Source organism: Doryrhamphus excisus, linkage group LG7 (genome assembly GCF_037039965.1).
Source record: "Doryrhamphus excisus strain RoL-2023G ecotype Guam linkage group LG7, RoL_Dexc_Guam_v1.1, whole genome shotgun sequence".
NCBI classification, from domain to species: domain Eukaryota; kingdom Metazoa; phylum Chordata; class Actinopteri; order Syngnathiformes; family Syngnathidae; genus Doryrhamphus; species Doryrhamphus excisus.
The window spans coordinates 16,120,858-16,138,474 of NC_136363.1; the positions used below are offsets into that span (position 1 = coordinate 16,120,858).

Below are 17,617 nucleotides of genomic sequence, written 5' to 3' on the forward strand. Positions count from 1 at the left end.
ATTTATTCAAGTTGCTCCAAACCAACAAAATAGAAAATGGCTATTGTGGTGTGAATGACGAATGCAAGAATTATAATAATCACATAGATCAAACTTAGTGTATTCAGATATGGCTTGGCAAAACACGAACATATGGATGTTTTTTCCCGCATGTTTACATTTTCTTCTCCTGTTATCTCATTGTCTCATAGTTTCTTGCAAAACAAGTTTCCTGCTGCTGTTGTTGCAGGGCACTGAAAGAGAACGTGGTCCGGGCGTTGAACCCTGCAGTGATATGATCACATGATGTACAGCCTGACATGTCCTGGCAGGCCACACCCACTCGGCAAACAACATGAAGGCTTGCAAAAACTTGTGCCACTGACCTCATTCACAACAGGCTGCTACAGTATAAAGGTGTGTGTCTCTGTGTGGGACACAATAGTCACCCTGCAGGGGAATCACACTGGTATGTACACCTTTTGTCTGGAAACATCTGTTGCAGCAGTTTTGCATGCTTACTTTGTGCTCTATTGACCACCATCTCATGCATTGCTTTGGAAATATCGTGAAGAATCTTCAGTTAGAAGATGGCAAGGCATTAAATGCTAATCTGCACCAGAGTCGGTTGAGTCATTTTTGCATACTTTTTGCAATAAACAAATCAGACAGAGGTTATTTTGCTGTCATTGGGGTTATGTATAACTATATACAGAAGATACCCCCCCCCGACATAAGCATTCATAGCCTCTGAAATTAGCTGATTTTTGCTGTTTTTGTCATTCAAGTGAGTAATAATTGATAAATACATGTTAACACAGGCAAAATATATACAGCATACCTAAATGCATAACACTGGTTTTAAAAAAAAGTCTACAATTTTTACATAGCTTTATGCTTCACTTATGTTTTTTGTTTTTTGAAAGCACTAATGCTGCTGTAAGATGCAAAAGTGAAAGACAAATGACTAGTTACCGCAAGCCTTTTCAGACTAAGCTGGAATGTGGCCCCACAACAGACATCAGCAAATTTGCTAGCGTGTTTGCGTTTAATGATCTATCATTCATTAGTGGTGAGTACTTATACTTTAAAATTTGAGCCATTTAGCTTGTTAGCCGCCATTGTTCATGAAAAATGGCAATTGAGGAGGGAGGGTTCTGGAGCTGAATCTAATTGAATAACTCCAACAGTGACTTTTGTTGAAAATGTTTTCTTTTTATTTTAGATTTTCTATAAGGTTCAAAACATTCATTGTGGGAAATAAATCCACTGCTTGTACGAAAGAACACAATAATAGCGAGCATGATTTTCAACATCCGGTATTTGTGTTGCAACTTCCGCCTATTACCCTTGTTGTGGCGCGTGGGGAGGTGGGGTGAAGTGGCGTCATATCAGACGCCAGCCTGTGATTGGCTGCCGAGTCTCACCCGACACAGCTGTGATTGTGTTACCTCAGTAGTGGAAGCTTCATTCGACCAAGGGAGGCACTAATTTGTCTTTGTCTTGCTTCTCTTTGCTTGGCTTGATGACGATGATGTGAAAACATTTAAACTTTGCTTTAAGAGGTTTAATAAAGCGACTAGTGGCGTCAGTGATAGATCAAGGTAAGAAGGACAAGCTATAACATGTAATGTTGGTTGAGGACTCAAGCTAACATTATTGGTGTTTCATTGTATGTTTTTGATCAACTCCAAAGTGCCAAATGTCCAGCCTGGAGGAGCACTGCTGGAGCTGCTCCTGTGCACCGAGTGTGGAGAGCAAGTTCTCGTCGTCGTCGCCGTCTGCAGCTAGCTGGTTGTCGTCCAAAGGCGAGGATATGATGTCCATCATCGCGTCGGTACTGAGCAGCGCCTATGGCTCTCTACAGCGAGACCGGACATTCAACCTGATCCGCCGGGGTTTGGTGCTCTTCACCGTGGGTGTGCTGCTCGCCCTGGTGCTCAACTTGCTGCAAATACAAAGAAATGTCACGCTTTTCCCAGAAGAGGTCATGACAACTTTGTTTTCGTCTGCCTGGTGGATACCTCCGTGCTGCGGCACCGGGGCAGGTAAGCCCTACCGTCCAATACCACCGAAAATATATGTAACTTGTATTGTGTTGGCACAAAGACAATACCGTTGCTCTCTAAGATGGATTGCTATCTCAACATAGATAAATCTTTTAGCCAACGATAGTTCGTTTACGACATTTCAGATTGTAAGCAGTCATAAAATAAAGGACAACAACAGTTGAGGTTCGGGTGAGGACATCGTCACGGCCATCGTGCGTTGACGATTCATCGCTTGGCTACTTTTTTGTTGGCCATTATGTAAGGTTTTGTTTGGCGGTCATGTAAGGGTAAAGTGTGGGCTGCTTCTTTGATATCCCGTGCCTCTGATTGGCCCCCGCAAGCACGACACCAGGCGAGTCGGGCGCTCATTGGGTAGAGTCATAACGGGTGATGAAGGGGCGGGGCTTGAAAGGGAAGAAGCGGGAAGTGCGAGGGCGTCAAATAACAACACAGGGCGTCCCTCTTTTTAATGATCTTTAATGAATGTTATTATTCATTGTTGCCACACCGGCTTATTAAAATCTAGACGATGGGGGTAATAACACAGGAAATTAAATTGCAGTTCTTAAAATGAAACCAAAACACCTATTCATATATATTGCATTATGTCAAGTAGAGTAATAACTCAGTGTTGCTTTGTACTAATATTTAGTGCTATAAATTCAATTTCGTACAACTGTCAGGTGCTGGAAAACATTCCAAGTTGATCATGATGAAAGTGTTTGAAGTGTGCTGACTTGAAGGTTCAACTCCAAATGTTGTGCATTTCCTTGCAGCTGTGGTTGGTCTGCTGTATCCGTGTCTGGACAGCCACTTGGGAGAACCGCACAAGTTCAAGCGGGAGTGGGCGAGCGTAATGAGGTGCATTGCCGTCTTTGTGGGCATCAACCACGCCAGTGTTGTATCCTTCCGTACAGACGTAGATCTAGATCAGTTATTATTCAGTCATTGGGGCTGTAAATATTTGCTGCCATGTTGCATTGACCTTAACTGGCTGCATTGACAGAAACTGGACTTTGACAACAATGTGCAGCTGTCACTCACCCTGGCTGCCTTGTCGCTTGGCCTGTGGTGGACCTTTGACCGATCCCGCAGCGGCTTTGGGTTGGGTGTCACCACAGCCTTCCTCGCCACAGTCATCACTCAGCTCCTGGTCTACAACGGCGTCTACCAGTATGTGCACTCAAACACAACACTCAAAGTTTTGGTCGGAAAGGTCAGCTCTTAAATAAGGCCTTCCTCTTGTCAGGTACACATCTCCAGACTTCTTATACGTGCGCTCCTGGCTGCCCTGTATATTCTTCTCAGGCGGCGTCACTGTAGGAAACATCGGGCGGCAACTCGCCATGGTAAGTTTCATCATGAAGCCATTCTCACTTGCAAACACAAACGTTTGCACTCCCCACAGGTACATTGTGGAGGACGCCACTCGTCATTAGCGAGCATTGTAATACAACACGGTGTAAACATTCACCCAGCCTGAGTCGCACACACACAGCCACACTAGCATGCTCTGCTAAACTAAGCTAGCTTTCATTCATATGAGAGGAATTTCCAGGTTTTTTGCCACCGTTTTGACATGTTTATATGGGGAGGGAGTGATTTACTGTTTTTGATGAGATTGAGCGGTCCGCCAGGGAAATACTTCCCACACAGATGTTCCTTCTCCTCACAATGACATCATTTTGGGCCAATTCTGTGATTGTCATGACAGTCATGACCACACAGACTACAGCTTTCTCTCATGCAACAGCTCCACTTATCCACCTGCCATTTGACAGCCCTGCACAAATTGTTCCTGAAGTTCCACTGGTGCTCACGTGTCTTCATGTCGTCCACAGGGTTGTGTTGAAAAGCCACACAGCGACTGAAGACAAGATGACACACCACAAAAGAAAAAGACTTCTATGTTTTGTCGTCTTAAAGCAAACGTGCCATGCCAACCCCCTGGCCCCCACAGAGTGTCTGTCACGCTCAAGGACAGGACGTTTGCCTTTTGGACATGGGACGCTGCTCATACTTTCACTTGACTCGTCTTCCAGCAGTGTCGACTCAAAAAGGGATATTGAGGGACCTCAGATGTTCCCTCTTCAAACCAAATGAAGTATTGTTTTTATTTTATTCACACCCAAATACGCTCCGTTGTGTCTTTTGCTTCTTAAAGTGACTGTACATAACGTGATGGAGAAATGAAGACAGGCAGGAAATATCAGTGCCAATTAGAATCACCGCAAGTCGCGTCGCCAGACGATTTAAGTGTAGAAACAAATGCTGTTGAAAAGAAGTCTATTTCTCGACCATGTACGGTTAATTACTGTCGTTGCTGGAACCTTTGTCTGCTAAGTATTGGAAGTAGAGCCCAGACATTAGACCGTATCTGGGGAATAACACGTCACAGTGGGACATACCAAACCCAGAAATTAGCCAGTGTTCAGGGAACTCAAATGGGCAGGATTAAACCCAGGAATGAGCCAGTATCGATGTCAGAAGCTGGCGTGGTCTACATGAGCGTATTAGGGGGTGAGAGCCCAGACATAGCCAGTATCCAAAGACCGTTCCACATCATTCCCACCTGGTATGGTGGAAGTGGCGCCGCCGCTTCTTGGACTGGGCTGGAACTGAGGGTGGGGGAGGGAGGGGCATGTCAGACATTTGCAATCTGTGATTGCTGTGTAGTATTGATCATTGTTCATTGATAGATCTTTGTGGATAGAAGGCGCTCATGGTGCTCGTCACCTTCAGTAACGTTTGCTCGGTGGAGGTTAAGTGCAATCTTATTTATTATCATTTCTGTCCCACTGATAAGGTGTCAAAGTACATTTAGTAGCATAACGGAAGGAAAAATCTTATTTTTCTAAGCTTGTGGCTGAGGAAGCTTTACTTTTTGAGGTGGTGAAGCACCGTCAATGTTTTACTGTGTTTTATCTTTTTGGACAAATAAAAGCATTACTCCACATGTCTTTTCAGTGCCTTTTATTATGGACATACTTACATGCTCATTGTGTGTTGTCACATTGAATCATTGTGCGTGTCTTCTCCCTTGACTGCTGGACCATGAGGAACGTGTCCTCGACCACCATGTCTTCATAGCAGCCTTCAGGCCTGTTGGATGCTATTTATACCTTGCAGGGGGGCTGACGGTTGACCTTTTGCACTGAGGGACATTTCTGGGAGCAGGGCCAATGTCTGGGGGTGACAATTGGGACTCCATACCCTGGCTGTCTAGAAAGCTCTAGGCATGCATCAACACTTCCTCTTCTTTGTCTGCGGAGAGGCCATCAGCATCTTGAGAACACAACCAGCAAGACAAATCCGATAGAATTTCATACCTGTGACCATTAGTGACCATTAGATGATTAGGAAGCCTTACACGGAGCAGTGATGCCTTTTGTCGCCGGCAGATGGCAGCATTTGTCATCCGTGTGTGGACTTCTCCTAGTGGTGGGATACGGAATGACATAGCATCAATAACAAAGGCTGGTCAAGAAGGACGTAATAAATAATAAGTGTTGATAATTGTACATTATTGTTTGAAAATACAATAGCTAGGAAACAGGAAAATCTTTGTTTTCCTGATTGGTCACAAGAATGTGGCCAAGGGGTTGTAAGTGACGTAGAATTTTGACTTTGTTTTTTTCTATTTTCGGGCGTGAAAAAACACTTGCAGACAAATGGATGTGTTGGGGGGTGGGTGCTGAGTCATGTTTAAAAAGCAGGTTAAGGTTCTAAATGTGTCCTGTTGCTTTTTTGGTATTTGAGGCATCTGTGAAAGTTATTCAGCCTGCCAGTGCCAAACAGTTAGCACGTATCACTGCTGGGGTGGGGGTGGAGGGGTCAAACCAACTCAGGTGCATGAGGGTGAAAGGGGGCACGTGTTGCTTTTGCAGGGTGGGGGGTAAGGCTCTATTTTAGCAGGCAAGGATGCCGTATACCACACACCGAGACAACACCTGACCTCACATCGCACACATGGCTGCCGGTCATAATTACACATACTGACGTCAACTACTGTACACACTTACTACAATACACTACGTTGACAACTACACACTTCAACTTCCACGAACAACTTCAATAGTACATTCAGAAAGACACATATTATATTATAATAATATTATATTATTACAATATATTATATATATATATATATATATATATATATATACTGCTATACAACACCGCATTAACAATTACGCACTTACAACACTACGTTAACAACTACACATACTTCAATGCGACACTACATTAACAGCTAAACTACATGAATAACTGCAAATACTTAAAAATGACTATAAATACTTTCAACAACTACAAATGCTTGAACAAAACTACATGAATAAGTACAAAGGGGTTCATAAAAGTACACAACTACAAATACGACACTATATTAATAAGTACAAGTGCGTTAACAACACTGCATGAAAAACTACAAATAAAATACTCTGTACAAAGAAGAATTACAGTACCAAAACTTTACTGAACCTACATGAATAACTACTAATACAATATTAATAAGTAAGAATGCTTTTATAATACTGCATAAATAACTACAAATACAATATTAATAAGTACGATTGCTTTATAATACTGCATAAATAACTACAAATACAATATTAATAACAACGAATTATTTTATAATAATGCATAAATAACTACAAATACAACATTAATAAGTACGAATGCTTTTATAATACAGCATAAATAACTACAAATACAACACTAATTTTCAAGTAAATATAGTACAAAGTCAAATTACAATTACAATAGTAATAAGTACAAATATGTAGTAGAAAGTAGAAATACAACACGACATGAAGTTATTACAAATTATTACATGAATAAGTACAAACATTTTCATTGAAGTACACGAGTAAATACAACACTGCATGTACATGGGAACATGCTAGAATAAAACTACATGAAGTACAAATACAACAATGTATTAATCAGTAGAATGAAATAAGCAACACTGCTTTTATTTGGCCAATGCTGTACATACTATATAGTATATAGTATATAGTATATAGTATATAGTATATAGTATATAGTATATAGTATATAGTATATAGTATATAGTATATAGTATATAGTATATAGTATATAATGTAGCTGTACTTCTGAGGTACAGCTACACATGTTTTATTCCTAAATCACGTGCCGACCGTCATAAACCCATCACTAAGTAAGAATATGATCTTATAGAAGTACATAGAAGTACATACACCTGCTCTGCATGCAAACAACCAGAGTTTCCCTCCTGCCCTCATCCTAAAAAGGACCGGACGGGGGTGGGCTGGGGTTGGGGGGGGGGGGGGACAGGTGCACGAGGCATGCGGACAATCCGAAGCCCGAGAAGCATCCTGCAAGCATGCACAGGAGGTTGATGCATTCAGGGACCTGTAGGGACCTGCAGGGACCACCACCCTCCCTCAGGGGCCACAGTAACACCTAGATATTTATATATCACATATATTTTACAGACACTAAATCAATCAATCAAATGAATCAACCCCCTTTTGTTTTGCTGCTGAAGAATTGGTATTATTATATTTTAAAAATGTGTTATTTTATGTTTAAGGTAAAAAAAAAGTCTGTGATGATGATTTGATGATTTAGGAGACGTTTCTCACATTAGTGCCGCCCTTCCATTAGTCTTCATCCTGCAGGGAAGCTGCTTGTTTGTGTTCACGGAGAAAAGCTCCTTAAGAACAAAGCAGGCTTATTATCTCCGCCACGGCGATCACAGGGAGTCAAACATCGCAAGTTTAGCCGCTTTTTTTAAACACCACCAATTTATGTACAAGATGTGGCATTTATAACCGCACATCTCCATATATGATATATTTACTGTATTCAGTCTAATTGAATCGATGTTTACTATTAGCGCTCCTTTTTAGGCTGGGCTGATTGACCCTGGATGTCAAAGTGCTTCCGGGTTCAGACCCACACAAAAAGAAACAAATCATACATTGTCAAAGGCTGCACAGGAAGCGACCCCCGCATGGTGATATCTTACAGACGCCCCCCTCCCCTTCCCTCACCCCTTCTTCTTTTGGAGGGCGGGGGGGGGGTCCATCGGCCTGTGATCTGTGAGCTGGCACACATCACGGTGTCCATTCACAAATCCCTCCGTGTGAGCGTCACCTCCGCTCGTCTACAAACTCTCTCTGACGCTGACTTGCAGCGCCCGACACTCTGCACATGCGCAACACGCTTATAGTATAGTAGCGCGTGCGCTGCATGTCAATTGGCTGCAAGTGTACAGTCTATCGTATACATACTTTTAAAAAGGAGAATATTCAAATACGAATGTCTGCACAAAGGAAGAACATAAACGCAACACGGGAGATGCTCTCGTGCTTTAAGTTGACAATGGCAGGATTTAGTCGATATTGTACTTTTATTCATAAACGTCACCACGAACATACTTTCGTCTTTTTGCAACCGTTCCCCTTCATAATAAAAATATTAATACAAGCTAAAATAATAATTTCTTAATATGGAATATTTTCCTCAATAATAAGCCATGCTTTCACACTTACACTAATAATGTTTCGCCAGACGTCTTTAAACGTTTTTAATAATAATAATAATAATAATGATAATACTCCTTCACTATGTGACCGTCTTTATTTACAGAATGCAGGGAAATAATAATATAATCATAATAGATCCACTATAGGGCCGTCTTTATTTACAACACATAAGGAAACATAATAATAACATAATAACATAATAATAGGGCTGCTGTGACCATGATAAGTATTGCAAAAAAATAAGTCTATATTAAAGAAATAACACTTTCTTCGTGGAAATGACTGCAACATAAGAAATATAGAAATACTATAGTCTGCACGTGGAAGCGGTGGACATTGAGTTTTTTTAAACGCGTTTTTTTAGGTCTGATTTTATAAAATCGGTAGCAAAAATCCACGAATAAATGTTCCGACCTGTAGAGATGTACTTTTCAAGTCTTTGGGTTGCTTTTTGCGTGGCACCACATTGTGTTCTCATGGTTGGAAATACTGCGATACTTTCCTATGATGAGGAAAAGCAAACGTTGGGAGGAAAATATGATGATTAATTAAAAAAAAACAATACTTCAAACGGTACCTAAATAGATGTAGGAATATTACAAAGAATTCATTTCATGACGTACAAAAATTGGAATTTTAGTCAGGATGAAAGTGACAGGAAGTAAAATACAATCAACTTAGAGCCAAAGTGATGCATATTTTGCAAACATTTCAAGTTGTCGACGTGACGTCATGTCGGGTGGCGCGTGCTTTATGAAGAATGACGTGCACGTACATGCAAGTGTACAGCCTTCTTGCAGTACTTTAACGTGAAGGTGGGTGTCTGGTGGGCCGAGTGAGACCGCCCGTACAGCAGCGACCTTTACGGCGTGTGCTGCTTCTTCTTCGTGCCTTCAAATAGTCCTATCGACACAACTAATAGTCTAATAGTCGCAGCTATCCTCCTCATAGGTCCAAGAAGTTCCACATCAAGTCCACGATATTCAAAAGCTGCACTCACCATTGCTGTTCTCCTTGTCCGAAGAGTCCGGTCCCCCTTTACAGACCTCCATGTGCTGTCCCTGCAGGAGGACTAGAAAGTCGGTCAGCAAAGTTAGACCAAAAGTTTTGTCTTTAGCGGCATCGTGCACACAAAACACTTGGTTTGCATCAGTGGTTCCTTTTAAAGGCATATGGACCAGCCCGGTTCTGCTTGACCTCCGCAGGCAGCGTCACCACAGGACAGCCTGGAGAGGGTGGGGGTGGTGGAGGGAAGCGTACAAATAACATGATTGTTATTGTTTATATTCTTTCACACCACAATGTCACCGTGTAAATATGTAGAAATTGTTTTTTTCCGAATTAAAATGCAGACATGAGCATTTACGACACCGAATCAAAAAACAACACTTTTACTTTTTGTACATCACAAGCAATGTTGACATGCGTGTCTTATATTTGGTTGTTATTTCCTTGTCGGGGGGCATATAATGGCGTCGGGTGTAAGAATACGATGTATAAAAATGAAGATAAAGGTGTTATTTGTGTTCAAGTGACATCTGAGAGTAAATAAAGTGTATATTAGCTGCCGAATCAATAATTGAGAGAAGCTCGCCGCTGATTGGCAAGCAGGCAGCGTGAAGGGGGCGTGGCTGAGAGCCGAGAGTGGCCGTCACATGGCCTGGTTCCTGGCTTCCTATTGGCCAGAGGCACGTGTCTGGGTGGACAGTGTGGAGACGTCACTCAAGGGTGTCTCGTATTGAAAAGAAGTAAAGTCCACGGTGAGAGTATTTTATTTACCTTGGTGTCGCTGATAGCTGTGTGCGGACACAACACATTTGCGCCAATGGCTCTGGCGCACTTATAAGCGCAACACCCAGGGACGTAAATGTCCAAAAAGTATGTTTTTCTCCGAGGACGCTCCCGCCAGGCTGTGCATGGTGTCCGAGGCTGCACTCTTTAGTCTTTGACTTGTCTCGCGCATCCTTGTGTGAACTTCATTTCGCGGTAAAAAGGCTTCACGAGCGAAGCGGGAAAAGTGCATCACCATGGAAGAACATGAGCAGCGTAACAGAGACGAGCTGGAGCGGCAGGAGGCGGCGGAGTCCAACAGAGCCATCCTGCCGCTCCTGCAGGTGCAGGCCAATCTGCAGAACCCTCACCGGGTCACCAACTTCTTCATCGACAACATCCTGAGGCCGGATTTTGGACGCAAAAAGGAGCCGGCAGCCCACCGAGGCGAGAGTACGTTAGCGTCGCCGCCGGAGAGCCTCGGCAGCCCCGCCGCCCCGCAGACGGAGCCGGTGGGAAGCACGGTGCCGACGGAAGGTACCTCCACGCCGCACACGGTCAGCGGGGCTAAGAAGCCACCCATAGCCGCCGAGGAGCCCCTGAAAAGCCGCGGGGAGAGCGGAGACCAGTGCCTAAGCTCAGACTCGGACAGTTCCCAATCCAGCTCCAACCCAGCCCCGGCTCAGCAGCCCATGCTGTGGCCGGCCTGGGTCTACTGCACCCGGTACTCGGATCGGCCCTCTTCAGGTTGGTGGTTCCTCTTTTACGCACAATAACCTGAAATAGCACCGTAACACTGACCCGCTTTTTCCGTGACCGACTTCCACGCATCAGCTGTGCCTATACACTTCAAATCCACGGAAACGGCATTATTAAACACAGCCACGCGCCGTTTACCAATATTAAACACGCATATTTCCATAAATATAGGCACGTTTAAATTAACACTACAAGAGACTACAATCGACCGACAATTTCCTGCATCGATGCGCTGTTAAGAAAAATAAATGAACGTATGCATGTGTTTATTTGTTTGTTTTTTAAGCTTACCTTAGAAAACACACGCAACAAGCTAGTTCGCATGCATCAACAATGTAGCTAAAATGTGGCGGAGGATTTAAAAAAGTGTAGTACAACTTGTTCTCATGCATTATGTAGCTGGAGGAGGCGACTACTACGAGTTGTAAGTAGTACACTATATATGTGTGTGGGTGGGGTTAAATGTTTTTAGGTAAAAGTGAGTGAAGCATCTTTGAAATGAGGGTTAAATAGAAAGCATGATGATCCAAATGAGGTGCTATCTTAATAAATTCATTTGTGTGAGTGTGTGAGTGGACACGGAGGGAGGGGCTTGTTTTCGTTCGAGCATTTCTTGATTGACATTCTACGTACAAGCGTGTATTTTGTTAATATCTGCCCGCCTCGGTGAACCCGGTCCTGTGTTTGTCCCCCCCGGCAGGGCCGAGATCCCGCAAGCCAAAGAAGAAGAGCACCAGCAAGGAGGACAAGCGACCAAGGACGGCCTTCACAGCGGAGCAGCTGCAGAGACTCAAATCGGAGTTCCAGAACAACCGCTATCTGACCGAGCAGAGGCGCCAGAACCTGGCTCAGGAGCTGGGCCTGAACGAGTCCCAGATCAAGATCTGGTTCCAGAACAAGCGGGCCAAGATCAAGAAGGCTAGCGGCAGTAAGAACTCTCTGGCCTTGCACCTGATGGCCCAGGGACTCTACAACCACGCCACCGTCACCAAGGACGACAAATCCGACAGCGACTGAACACAAGCGCCCTTGTGGACCTTTTCTCTCCCAACACAGCAAGCATGAAAGTTTAGCCAATCCAGATTATCACAGAGGAATATAAAGAGGGATGTTCCTTCTTACAATGCAATAATGTCATCAAGGGCCAGTGGAAAAAGTATACCAGCATAAATCGTTTTTAAAAAAAAAGATATTTCTGCAATATCACGTCTATAAAAGGTGTTGTATAAAGTTGTCATTGTTTGTTGCCCCCACCCCCCTCGCCCCCCAGCAGGAGGTCTACTAATTAATGAATGAATGCCATCCAATAATGATTGTCATTGTTACATCTGGCACTTCGATCAGAAGAAACAAGTCCAAAGAATGTTTATTTTCCTGCTGCATTGAGGCTACTGTGAATCGAAATCCAACCCATTTTGCTGAATGAATCATGTATAAATAACAAGAGAGGTTTATAGCATTATTTTCTAACACGTTGCTTCTATAAATGTATATTTGTGTGTGCAGCTATGGTAGTTAGGTTGTTTTTTTAATGGCAATATCAATCATGCTGTGTTCAATGACTGATGGCAGTCACACAAACAAGTAGCATTAAAAGAAGCATTCTGCAGGTTGTATTCTTGGTAAATCTAGTAAATACATTTTATGACATTCATTTATCATTAAAGAAGACATCTGTCTGTGACTGTATTCAAATGTGTATTTATATAGATTCTATTGAAAAAAAAATCTATCCAATGACCAGTGTTGCTTTAGAGTAGATATCGGAGCTGTTTACACTGCTTGTTTATCCTGCAATAACTTTTCTTTTGTTTCTTTTGTTTTGTGAATGGAAATGTGTCTATGAGGCCTTTTGCATGAAAGCTGCAATTTGTTGTGCTGTACTCGGGGCAAACAGCTGTCTATCATTTCTATGGATGAAAAGTGTGAGCTAAGTTGCAGATACCAAATTGTGGACTTTTTTTCCCCCTCCTTTGCCTTTCAGTGTTTTTGTTGTGCATCTGCAAAAAAGTGTGTGTGAATTAAACAGAGGAAAATCCAAACAGAAACACACTTTGCCTTAAAAAGTTCACATGGACTTTTTTGTGAAAGAGAGCTGTGCCGAATCAGAGAAGCAGTATTACTTTGAAATCTAGTTGGATGCCTTTATGAACACTGCTGGTACCACATTATGAATTTACTCATCAGCATATATCTATCTATATATCAACAACCTTTCAATTAAATAACAGCACAGTTGGAGATTACAGTGCTATTTTCTCCTTTTTTCCTGGAAGTATCCTTTGCTAAAAAGATGAAAATGTACATACTTTGTATCATGTATTCATTGTGTAATTAACTGCCTCTTGGAAATTGCAAAAGAATAAATAAACGTTCAAGATTATACAAAAAAATGTTTTGGCAATCAAAATACAGATTTAAGAGGGGAAGGGGGGGGCTTAGAACAAAAGGTTTCCAGATGTCAAACATTCAGAGGTGTAATTATAAACGTAGAATGGCACAATAATCCTTCATTCCACGCCAACACCCACTCCTTCACCATCAAATTCATGGCGGCACAGATTAAAACATTTGCACAAGGAGCTCAACATTATGCAAGAGAACAATTCCCAGGCATGTACCCCCACCCCAACAATGGCCTATCTGCATTTTCATACTTGAACCACTAGTCTTTGTTTGCGCTTTGGACCGCTGTCTTCACCACAGTCGGTCTTCCTTGCACCCTGCTGGAAAAAAAAATGCTTCTGTCCAGAAATGGAAGTGGAAGGAAGGAAGGGAGGGCCGTGGAAAGAGAGAGGAGGGGAGTGAGAAACCAAGGTCAAAGCCTGTCATGGCTGCAGGTGGCTGGTTTCTACCCCCCCCCCCCCTTCCTCAGTAACCCATTCTCCACACAGAGCCTTTCCACCCAAACTGTGTTCCCCTTCTCTCACGCTCACACACATCTTACTATCACCTGCCTTTATTATTTCCCTTCCTGCCTCACACACACACTGCATTCATTTCTGCATGCTTACCCGCTCTCGTGCTGCATGGAAATATTGGCAGGGAGAAGAGTTGAACGCGGGACACAGAATGTGACTTGTATCCCAGCATCATTGGTGAAGACTTCTAGGTGATGTCCAGGAATAGCTTGTTGGGTTTTTTTTTTAGGAGTAGTGCCAATAATTAATTACAAAGAGGCTAAACCCCCCCAAAAAAGGTCCCATCCGGCTACGACCCCCTCTCGGCCATCCTCCTCCCCTACAGTGTGCTTTACACGCATGCTTCCTGCGGCCACAGTGGAATCTGCTCCGAGGTGCCCGGGCGTTGTGGCGGAAACATAATTAAAGTGGTGAAAGATGTAAAAGGTGAAGAATGGGGATGACATCAGGCCAATTTCACACTTGGCACTCCAATGGCGAGGTCCAAGCCAGGAGGACTCTTGCCTCGCAACGCAGATCAAAGCCCACTGTCGCGAGGTGAAAGGACACCTAACTATGCTAATCCCCAGGACGAATATATTTTAATCTTGTTAGAATACAAGTTAATGCTGTGGCTCAGTGACCGAACCTTGGCAATAACTTTTTTTTTTCTGGCTTCATTCAACGGTCTCCGTCTGGTAAACAAAAACTTTACTGTACAGCAGATCGCAGTCATGGACCAAGGTTTTCATTGAGGCTGGTGTTGGCGAGGGCGGCCAACATCCAAAAGGAAATGAGTATTCTGTGCAGGCCGGGGTCGTCCCTGCTCACATTGAGGCCTTGGATGTGTGAAGCACCTTGGTAACCCTTGATCTCTCATGTATGGAAGTCAGGCCGCTGGTGCCTGCAGAGGTTTGACTGGGCACACAATAGCCAGCGGATGCTTTCTGCAAAAGTCACAGCCAGGCAACTCTCATTTCACACACCCTGTTTGAGTGACCCATGAGAAACACACTTTTTTCCGTCAGAGGGGAAACAATCATTCTACTGACTTTTGGGATGTGTTTAAGTGGGTTGACTTGCAAATCCTGGAAGCCAAATCTTTCTCCAGAGAGAAAGCAACGATGAATGTGATGTTATTTATAATGAGTTTCTATGAACATATTGCATTCATTCATCATATTTTGTGAACTTTGAAGAAATAGTCAATTTCGGGCTTTCCTGTTGGGTCTATTCTTGCAAATAACCTGACTTGCAAGCACACGGTTTTGAAGTTGAGTTTTATTGACGAGTTAGAGAGAAAGGTTGCTGGTTACATTTCCGCTTTTATTCAAATGATGCATTGATGATGATAAACATCGACTCTCTCTGTGAAGTATGACAAAGTAAAGCAGCAAAGTAAAGTCTGTGCTCCAGGAAAGACCACAATCGGTCTGTTCTTATTTCAGAAACATTTAACCATAGAAATGATGATCACATTTTTTTAGAGGGTTCGTTTTCCATAACATCATAGTTGAACTCCAAATTGCCCAACATTTAATGAATGAAAGTAAATACATTTGTCAAAAATATTATATTATATTCAGCTGCATTCAATCCAGTGGTGTTTTTATTGGAAACAGGGTCAAGGATACAGCAGACTCACCTCAGGCCCCCTCACCCTGCCCGGGGGGACCGGCCTGTCACTCGCCTTATGGTTACGCATCATGGCTGACAGAGGCACAAAGCGGAAGCCCGGTTCTGCAGCAACAGTGGCAACATCATCACCAAAAAAAAGACCATGCTCAGGATGACATCTTCCTCCGAGCGCAGCAGCACTGTGGAAAAGTAAAAAAATATATATACACGTTCACTGTAAGGGCCAATACCAATAACGTGTCAACCAGCATGAGTATGTGGGCCTAAAAATAGACTCTGTGGACATTTCCCCTCAATTCTACCCCACGACACACTGCAATAGAGTTGTTGTGAAGTGTCAGTCAGGCCTGTATGGTTAAGAAAATACTCTAAGTGAATAAACTCATTGAGTGAGCTATTTTAAATGGGTCACTGAAAGCACATTGGCTTCGTATAGCCTATACAGCCTGATTGGTCCCAGTCACATGACATAATAGCCTGCATAGAACGCTTTTACTAAGAACAAAAGGGCTTCAATCATAACAGATCCTCCCACTGTGTTCCTCCTCCATTTAAAAATGAACACACGCAATCAAGGACAATGCTTCCCCACTTAAGAATACAAATGATAGCATGCAGTGTGCAGTATGGAGCTGAGAAACAAAGCACGCATCAAGCCAAACTCTAGCAATAATTTGGAGGATAAAATGGCAGCCGGCCAAAGACGTGGGTGCGGAGTTCAAAGAGGGTTAACACTTCCCAAAAATTGGCAACACTGGAGTTGCAAAAGTCACATTCAGCGTTGATGTTGTCCATTTGGCTGCGTTTCAGTAGAGGTTTTTTTTGCATATAATGCTGGAGGGATCTATTAACTTCTAAAATAGAGTGTTTGGGATTTGGCAAAAATGAGTGATACAGTCTTTAGGACTACACTCCTTTGTGTACGTGGGCCTCCATGCACGAGCAAAATCATCATCTCACTTGCAGGCGGGCACACAAGGCGAGCTACAGCTCAGTCAACCATGTCCTAGCTCACCGTCATGGGCGTCGCCTCCCTCCCGCCTTCTCTCTCACTCATGCTGCCATTTTAACTGCTTCTGAGTGGCGGACGAGAAAAGGCGGGGTTGGCGGCGACTACCATGATGGCGGCCGGGATCACCAGAACACCCACTCCCAAGAAGAGTAGCCCCAGCACGCTACAAGACAGCACTTACCAGGTCAATGTTGTGACGTACAAACATCAAATATTCACTGAGGATATTCTCTATTTTCAAAAACGTAAACACATGCCTTACACTAGCGACAGAAATGTACCAAATGTCATATATAGTATTTACTTGATTATTTTCCAAGTTATTCACTGAAATGACACTGAACACATTATCATAACTCCAAATAATGAATTATCTTTGTTTCAAGGCAAGTCCAAATACATACCACAAATAAATGTAAACCATCAATTATTCTAATGTTTTGCCAAAAATATCCACAACCCAAAGTTGTCCAAGATTTACCAAAGTAAGAATATAGAGAGAACATTCTATGAAACTCCAAAACATAAACCAGGTGCAAAAATGGGTTTATAAAAACATAATGCTCAGTTTTGCTCAACTGTCAAATAGGTATTCCTTTCCTATAGGGTTTATTACTATTCTGCTGGTACGTGGCTATGCTGCAAGACTACACCAGGGTGTGCAAACTTTTGGACTCAGGGATTGAACTTAACAGTTAACAAAATTGTCCGGGGGGCCGGGCTATATATTTGATACATGCACACTATAGTTTAATTTTATAATTCCAACAGTCCACCTGGAATTAATTGCCTTTTGGAATTATACGTAAAAGTGTCATACATGTGCTTGTGTCCCTTTTTTTCCAGGAGCACTTTAAACATCATACCACATTAAATAACAAAAGTGGATTCTACAGTTGGTTTTACTGACGTAAACCATCAAAAGGTTGTCTCGGTTTGACCGCCAGCTTCAGACTGCCAGCTTCTATGACT

General features: G+C 42.9%; 2 protein-coding genes and 1 long non-coding RNA gene across 8 annotated transcripts in view; 2 read left to right on the forward strand and 1 right to left on the reverse strand.

The window, feature by feature from the left end:
• The first annotated feature begins 314 nt into the window (after nt 1–314).
• Nucleotides 315–4,986, forward strand: insig1 (insulin induced gene 1). Of its 2 annotated transcripts, none has more exons than XM_058060945.2 (6): nt 315–448; nt 1,676–2,027; nt 2,807–2,931; nt 3,037–3,203; nt 3,280–3,379; nt 3,872–4,986. In XM_058060945.2, exons 2-6 carry the CDS (start codon nt 1,682–1,684, stop codon nt 3,899–3,901), a joined length of 768 nt encoding a protein of 255 aa, XP_057916928.2. In that variant the 5' UTR covers nt 315–448; nt 1,676–1,681; the 3' UTR covers nt 3,902–4,986. The 2 variants fall into 2 exon arrangements, with proteins under 2 accessions (XP_057916928.2, XP_057916927.2); XM_058060944.2 differs by lacking the exon at nt 315–448 and adding an exon at nt 455–1,583.
• The window catches only part of LOC131109212 (uncharacterized), a 30,190-nt gene continuing 16,250 nt past the window's right edge, over nt 3,678–17,617 (reverse strand). The window contains exons 4-8 of one of the 5 annotated variants that reach the window (XR_013627757.1): nt 14,110–15,812; nt 9,567–9,792; nt 8,981–9,068; nt 5,401–5,465; nt 3,681–5,294 (exon numbers count right to left, since the gene is read on the reverse strand). This is a non-coding gene — a long non-coding RNA (uncharacterized LOC131109212). Of the gene's footprint in view, nt 5,316–5,359; nt 5,466–8,980; nt 9,069–9,566; nt 9,793–14,109; nt 15,813–17,617 lie in introns of all 5 variants that reach the window. The other 4 variants (XR_013627754.1, XR_013627756.1, XR_013627755.1 and 1 more) reach the window with 4 other exon arrangements.
• Nucleotides 10,267–13,524, forward strand: en2a (engrailed homeobox 2a). The gene is made up of 2 exons (XM_078792248.1): nt 10,267–11,083; nt 11,796–13,524. The coding sequence occupies exons 1-2, from the start codon at nt 10,594–10,596 to the stop codon at nt 12,110–12,112; spliced, it is 807 nt and encodes a 268-aa protein (XP_078648374.1). The 5' UTR covers nt 10,267–10,593; the 3' UTR covers nt 12,113–13,524.